This window comes from Mus pahari, chromosome 3 (genome assembly GCF_900095145.1).
Source record: "Mus pahari chromosome 3, PAHARI_EIJ_v1.1, whole genome shotgun sequence".
Lineage (NCBI taxonomy): Eukaryota > Metazoa > Chordata > Mammalia > Rodentia > Muridae > Mus > Mus pahari.
This window is the reverse complement of record NC_034592.1, coordinates 142996143-143004379: the sequence shown is the minus strand read 5'-3', so window position 1 is coordinate 143004379 and position 8237 is coordinate 142996143. Positions and strand designations below refer to the sequence as shown.

General features: G+C 43.0%; 1 protein-coding gene across 1 annotated transcript in view; it reads right to left on the bottom strand.

The window, feature by feature from the left end:
- Top1 (DNA topoisomerase I) overlaps window positions 1-6477 on the bottom strand; it is an 80117-nt gene extending 73640 nt beyond the window's left edge. Inside the window, exons 1-2 of the mRNA XM_021192205.1 lie at window positions 6102-6477; window positions 5764-5788 (exon numbers count right to left, since the gene is read on the bottom strand). Of these exons, the coding sequence (XP_021047864.1) occupies window positions 5764-5788; window positions 6102-6134 (58 nt within the window). The 5' untranslated portion in view covers window positions 6135-6477. The remainder of the gene's footprint in view (window positions 1-5763; window positions 5789-6101) is intronic.
- Window positions 6478-8237: the final 1760 nt, after the last annotated feature.

The window sequence follows — 8237 nt, the reverse complement described above, 5'->3', positions numbered from 1 at the left end:
AATCTCAGCACCCAGGAGGTTGAGGCAAGTAGTTCTCTGTGAGTTTACGGTTTGAGACCAGCCAAACCTTAGCCAGGGATATGGGGAGAGAGAGAGAGAGAGAGAGAGAGAGAGAGAGAGAGAGAGAGAGAGAAGCCAAGCCTCACAGCCTGAGCCCACATGGTAGGAGAACTGACTCTAGCAAGTTGTTGACCTCTGACTATATGTCACATCGTGGCTGTGAGCTCTACACACACACACCCTGCCCATGTATGCAAGCACCCACACAAAGCAAATAATTATTAAGACAAGGAAAAAAACTGGGAAGCTGTCATAATTCAAAAATATGTTGCTCTTATGTATCTAACAAAAACAGGTTAACACTGTTTTAACACCTTTCCTTGTATCTGTCTAGATGAATCCCTGGTCATTTCAATCCACAGAAACAAGCACAAAATATTAATTAAAAATGGGAGGGCATGGTGGCACAAAACAAAAATGAAATAAAATAAAATATGGATTAATATTCTGGTAGAAAAGCATATAAGAATTCAGAAAGGGTCAGGGATGGTATATAGAGGTAAGAATGGTAGAAAAGTGGATGTATCTAAAAACGGCAAAAGATTAAAAATGAGTACCTACTAAAAAGAAATAAAAATTAAAGTTGCCTCTTTACCAAAATTGAGACATATGTAACAAGACAGTTAACTCACATTTTGATATGAGCAATCTAAGTCAATGCTATTATAATCTGTATGCACTCCAGAATTACTACCCCAAATAACAGTGATACTGCTGTCTGAAAATATACTGAACAGATGCCATGTTAAACAATGCCAACTTGTAAACTGTAAGATGTTAGCTCTAACATTAACAAAATACTATAATATCTAAATAGGGTTCTGCTTTAGTCGTTTCTTTCCTAATCATGCCTAGGCCACAGTGCTTCCCTCCACCCTTCTTTCTTTATTCCCTTCTCAAGTTCCCAGGCCCACACTTATCACAGCACAACACACTGCCAGCACCTAGATAGTCAAGAGGAGGTAGGAAGAGAAGGTGTTTGAAAAACAAGCTAATTCTTCCAAACTAATGTATTCAGTTTTAGAATTCCTATTTCAACTAGAGCTGAAGCCACAGAATAGAATGGTGTTTCTCTACTTCAGACTTACAAAGAATGAAAAAAGAGACAACACCCCTGTTTATTAAAGTAAACATAATCTGAAATCTTTCCTTAAAAACAGTACTCGATTGACTAAGTCTGGAACTTCTATCCTAAATTCTACACCTTAAGAAGGTGAATTCTCAATTGTTGGCCCAAATGACTTTGATTTGTAAAGTTAGTAGATTAAAAGTAATCAAGGCATACTCATGTAATTTAAAACCACAGGAAAGAATTTCATTCAAGGACTCCCACTTCTAAATGCCATTCCTTTAAGCTGTCTGTCTTTCTTTCTTTCCCTCTCCCTTCCTTTCCTTTCCTTTCCTTTCCTTTCCTTTCCTTTCCTTTCCTTTCTTTTAAAACAAACAAACTTTCTGGGTTTAACACCAATTATTGCCAGCATTTGGTAGTCTCAAGGTAAACTATACCTATATTCAAAGTAATTACACTTGGAATTCATTTCAAAGTGAACTTCTAAATTAGAGCCCATCATAGTTTCATAGGAGAAAAACAATCACAACACACTTCTGGGAAAATGACTGGGTTTGGGTTTGAAAAAAGCCAATTTTACTCAGCATCATTAGATATAAGTTATTGGAGATCTGTAGTATATATGTTATACACTCATGCCCCAATATGAATATGGTCTTCTAAAATGATACATATTCAGAAATAACAAAAATCATTTTCCATGTCACAAACATAAGACAACTGCTGCTATAATATGCAGTTTTTCTAACATGTTTACAAATTTAAAAAGCAGACTTTTTTCACTTTCCCATGCCACACACACTGAAAACAAAACAAAAAAAAAAAATCGTAAATTCTAATTTTGGTATAGCCTTAAAACAGGTTAACTATAAAGATTCCTGTCACTCATACAAATAGCCATTATACTTCACTATACCCAGAATAAATCAGTATCTTTCAAACTCTCAAAACCCATCATTTTTATACTGACAGGAAAAAGAATCTACTTCTCTGCCCCTGTGCTATTGGTTGACATAAGATTTGGGAACCAACTCCAGGTCCCACACTATCTGCTTACCAAAGAAAAATTAAAGGCTTAGAAATATTATCCCATTTGTCTTTTAAACCATGAGGGTTTTTTTTTTTTCCTGATTTCTTTAGTAAACCCTAGATTTTCTTGTTTTACTAGAAATAGCCAAGCTGAAATTCGTTTGTGAGATCTGATATGCTCTCCAAGATATCAGCAGTTTACTAATTTCAAAAATGTCCCTCAAGGAGTCTGGCTTTAAAGGGTAAAAAGACTCCACTGGAATCTAATACTTACTTACATTCATCCAGACTAAATCTAAAGATTTCCAGATTTCATTTGGAGAGACCACCAGTTTTCAGGCTTAAAGTCACATCATGAGCCTTCTCAATGCCTATCATAACTCATATACAGACAGCAAGCACAGAAGTACAACCATTACAATCAAAACAATTCCCTTCATCCAAATTAAATCCACTAGACCTACCCATAATCTACACATTGTCAAATTACAATATAATGAAGTTGTGTATTCTTTGCTGTGGGAGAGGAGGAAGCTCCATAATTCCATTAAAACAGATAGTAACTTAAAGTTCTTGAAACAGAAAAGGATTACCAGCACCTTAAACTAATGTTATCAACTGTACAGCTAGGCATCCTGTGCACTACTATAATAATAATTCAACCTCACTATGTGCTACTGATAAAGGGAATCTTTCATTCAGGTGAAAGGGAAATACAAAGTATGGGCTGTGGTCCTGAAATGACTAGCTCATTGCTCATTGCTTATATCTTAAATATAAATTTATCACACAAATAACATTTCACAGCAGTTGAGTATGACCCAGAATGTTCTAACTTTCCCACAAAGGGCTGTAAATGTTAAGTACTATTTAAAAAAAAAAAAAAAAAAAAAAACGCTCCACAGTTAGGAGAGAAAATCTTTTTTATCTTAGAAGATTTGAGCAAGCAAACTAAGGGATATGTGGTTTTAGTTCATGAATGTGATTGTTCAGACTCACTTAAAACCATGTTTAAGTAAATATCCTTTCACTATAAAGATCAATTAAGAAGCCTGGGTATTAAAAACTAGTTTTAATTTTAAATTGTCTTTTATATTTATCAATCACTAGCTAACAGTGTACGCTTGATAGAGCAAACAGTTACTGACACTAACATCCAGACAATAACCACAAAGATAATCACTACAGCATCAGAATCTAATGTAGTAGGTACACAAAACTGCTTTTCTCTTCGAGATTTTGGTAAAAAGTAACTGGCATGCTATCAATTTTTCCCTTTCCCTCTTATGTGCCCCACACAAAACAGGAAACTTCATTTCTTCATACCAGCATCATCTGGTTTGCACAGAGGCTAGGTTCATGGCTTCAGTGAGTACACTCAGTTTCATGGCAAATGGAGATAACAGTAACTCCTAAGGGTCCTTCCAAAGCGTAAGAGGAGATTCAAGCCTGAACAGTTAGGTGCTCAATAAATACTAAATATCATTGTTAGAAAATGGAAATACATCTAAAAGTTAACACAGGCAGTTCAATTCACTCTATAAAAGTGCAAAGATAACATACCCAGCCCATAATCATGCATATATTCAATAGCTCTTTTGTATTTAGATGAGAACAATGGAAGTTAAACTTATGAGGAAAAAGGATTCAATTTTGTTTCATTACTAAATATATTACATACTAGGCCCTACTAAAACGCAAATACATTTTCTATATTAAATTTCTACCTTCCTTCAAAGAGTTCAAAGCCATTTTACATTCACACCTACCACAACCTTTCTTTACCCCCTTTCCAAAGAAGCCTATCTATATGCTTGACAGTCTCATCTCCCTCTTTTAAAAGCCTGATAGGATGGACTCCCAAGAAATAATCCAACCCCTGACAATTCTCAGCACCTAGTCTTATACAACACCCTGCTCAGTCACCTCCAAGAAATTTCCCCACCCCCAGATAAAATTAAGCCCTTTATGCTCCCAAAGCATTTTGGGTACACATATACTCCAACACCTACCTTGTAATTAACTGATGTGACTCCCCCAATAGGCTGAGTTGAACAAAGATAGATGTGGTTGGTGACAGGTTCAATTCTAGCACAGTATCTGGCATATATTAATTAGGTGCTCAAGAAAAGGTTTACCTAGATAGATTCTCTAACTCAGTGTCATCTCTCTTTGGATGACCCACTTCAAAATATAAACATAAGGCTGCTTTCAGTTGGGCAGGCCAGTACCATGGACTGCTGCAACAGAAAACCTACTCAATGGCTTCTCCCACTCAGTTCCCCAGAACCCAAACTCAACTGAACACAATCTTATCCATAAGAATCTGTGGGAATTTCCAGCATACTACAATGGGATTGCTGGAAAATCCATAAATGTGAGCTTCTTACTGGGGTGGTGGGAGACACCCACCAACATTCTTCCCTGGGTAACTTTAGTGGAAATAATTTAAAAAGATGACTGGAAAGGGCTCAAGAGCCTAAGGATATGGGGAAAGCCAGTTAACTCTTAATTCCTGAAGAAAACAGCAGCCCCAGAGAAGAATGAGGAAGAAGACAGGAGTCAGGGCTGGCCACTCTGCTTCAATAAATAAAATCTTTTTTAAAACTCCCTATGACCCCAAAGAAAAGGCCAGCACACCATGTCCAAATGAGCAGCTCAGCAACCTTTCCTCAGGACAAACACACTCAACTGTCTCAAAACACCCAAAAAACAAAAAACTACCTTGCCACAATAGGAAGTTCTAGTCACTAATACTTTTAAATTTCTTAAAGAAAATATGCTCAAGGCCAACATTCACACTAGATGACAGACAACTTGAAAACTTTTTTAAAGGGAGTTATCTTTGCAAAGAGCACAACTTGGGAAAACAATCCCAAAATACAAAGAACTCCACGAAACATGGCTTTAGTTTTAAGAATTGTAACTGCTATCATAAACATCTCACCATTTAAAAAAATAAAAAGACTACAAACAAAAAACGGAACAAACAAAAAAACCCATAAAACCCTTAGCTGCCTACGGGAATCTTTCGTTCTGGAAGCACAAAAATTAAAAAAGAAGAAGAAAGCAAGCAAACACGAAGCAGAAAGCAAGTGACTTCCAAAATAAAGTTCTATTAAGAAAAAATAAAAGATAATTCCGTCCCTAAGCCTTCCTTCTCTGGTGAGGTCTGTGATTTATATGGCTCTGCTCTGCAGAAAGCTTTCTGGACAGCTCAAGGAAGGAGCTGAGGGAGGGAGAGACACAGGCACAGAAAGGAGAGGAGAGAGAAAAAGAAAATGGCGCAGAGACTAAGTCCCGACCGTCGACAAGGCGACTTTCCCGGGAAGAATCCCGGCGGAGAAAGGCCGCCCGAGACCCATTGACGGCCGACGCGGGGTCTCCGGTGCCCCCTCTGGAGAAGGCTGTGATCTGGGGGTGCTGGGACCCCGGGAAAGGGGGTCCAGAGGCCGCCCGATGGGAACAATGGGGCCGGTGAGCGAGGAGCCGGGACTTAGTCTCTGGGACGCCATGTCTGTCCTCTGCCCGGCTCCGGCCCGGCGCGGGGGAGGCAGCCAGCGGCGTGTGGGGGACACTTGGGGCGGGGCGGGGGGCACACTCACCATTCAATCGGAAATCCGCTTCGATCTGAGGAAAGAAAAGGAGGGAAGATGAAACAACCGGCCCATGAAGCCCCGGGGCGGCGGACGAGAGCGCAGGGCCGGGGGCCGGGGCTCGGGCCCACCCGGCGCCCCGGAACCCAGAGGCCCGCGAATGGCCTACCCGGGGCTGCCATCCCCCCCAAACTCCAACTTGACGGCTCCGCCCGGGGCCCCGCCATCCAAGCGACTCCAGGCGGTCGCCCCTCACCGCGGACTCGGGCCTGTCAACCCGGCGCTGCCGGCTGGGCCGGGGCCGGGACTGGGCGGCTGGGGGCGAGGCGGGGGCCGGCGGGTCGCACCTGGGAGTCGTTGTGGAGATGGTCCCCGCTCATGTCGGCCGGCGTGCGAACGCTGCGGGCTCAGAGGCAGCGCGGGGGGAAGAGAGGCGGACGGCAGGGACGGCCTGAACGGACGGACGGAGCTCCTGAGAGGCACGAACAGACGGCGACAGCAGCCACGGGCCCGAGACTCCCGGGACAGTTGAGGAGGCAGTGGCGGCAGCGACGCGGCTGACAGACTGCCGGGCGGGCGGGCAGCGAGAACAGACCCCAGCAGTTGTGTAACAGCCTAAGTTCGCATTTCCCCTCACTGCGCCTGCGCGGCCGCTTTTAAATGGGACGTCGCCGACGACGTCAGCGCTCGTGGAAAGAGGCTGAGGGTTGCGGCGGGTCTCTTAGAGGTCCGGGAGACAGAGCCGGTTTGGCCTCGCAAGTTCCGCCCCTTTATTAGCATGCGGGCTTGACTCCGCCCACCCTGTGCTTTCTGCCTTGCTGAGGGGCTGGCGTTCTCAGAGGCGGGACACCGGCTGTAGGCAGCGCGCAGGCGCAGCGCGGACACCGCCTCTGGACCTTGGACACCGGGGCGGCCACGTGGTAGGCCTTTAAAGGCCGCGGCGGGACCCTGCTAGGCTGGCCAGGGACCGAGTCTCCAGCTTCTGCATCTCTAGAGCCAGACAAGTTTGATCCGCTCGTACCTCGGCTGCCCCGATCTTAGTTCACCAGCAGCCGTAAGGCATTTAGCTGGAGTCTCCTCACAGCCTTTGTCCAGACTTAAGATTCTGGAATACTTCACATCCATTTGTTTATTTATTTGTTTATTTATTTATTCTTCTTTTGGTTTGGTTTGGTTTGGTTTGGTTTGGTTTGGTTTGGTTTTTTTCCAGACAGGGTTTCTCTGTGTAGCCCTGGCTGTCCTGGAACTCATCTGTAGACCAGGCTGGCCTCGAACTCAGAAATCCGCCTGCCTCCCAAGTGCTGGGATTAAAGGCATGCGCCACCACCGCCCGGCATTTCACATCCATTTTAAAAAATTATTTTAATCTTTCAGTCAGGTTTAGTTTACAGTCATGTAGCCCTGTGTCACAAGTACCCTACTGCATTTGTTCTTTTTATAAATATTTATTAAGCGCCTACTGTGAGCCAGGAATTAGGTTGATGTGAGAGGGCTGATGTTCCAGATCAAAGGGAATTGGACCCCCAGGTGAATGGGTCCTGGATCTGTCCAGGACTGTACCCAGAGAACTTCATTTAGGAAACACCATACTATAAGTTCTGCCCTGAATCCTCACAGTCCTAGGTGTGGACCATTTACCACTATCAAGCTGTCTTGAGGGATTAATGACATCAGCACTTGGATTTGCAAGAACATCCCAGGCTGAATTCATCTCCAGTTTGGCTCAATCCCCCCTTAAGTTAAAATATAAATAAATTCAGAAAATGTTCAAAAACGTATTGAGTGATAAACATTTGGGGTTAATTCTTGTGAATACTTCAAAACTCAAGCCAGCTGGGCAGTGGTGGCGCACACCTTTAATCCCAGCACTTGGGAGGCAGAGGCAGGCGGCTTCTGAGTTCGAGACCAGCCTGGTCTACAGAGTGAGTTCCAGGACAGCCAGGGCTACATAGATAAACTCTGTCTCAAAAAACAAAAACAAAAAAACAAACCATAAAAGACCACAAAAAACAACAACAAAAAACTCAACCCAAATATCACTTTCTGGAAGTGCTACACACCCCTTTCCACGTGCCATACCCCTGTGCCTCTCTCCTTTATAACAGTTATCACAGTTGTTAAGTTACCCATATGGGAGGTGGTGACTTCTTGCCTGTCTCCTCTATATAATTCGAGGTAGGTGAGGAGGAGGACCTCTCCATCTTGTTCAGCACTTAGCCCCCCAGGAATCAACAGGTCCTCTACAGAAGAGTTCAACCAACAAAGGTAAACACAGCAAAGCAGCGGCTAAGAGTCCACACTTGGAAGTCAACTGGCCTATTTTTCAATTCTGCTTTCCTATGCAGAATTTTCCTATTCTGAGTGACCTTGAACAAGTTGTTTAACCACTCGGAATCCCAATTTCTTCATCTGGACAACAGCGGGACAACAGCGATGATTGTGTTTAATGGACTATCCCAAACAAACAAAAAGACCTTGTTTAA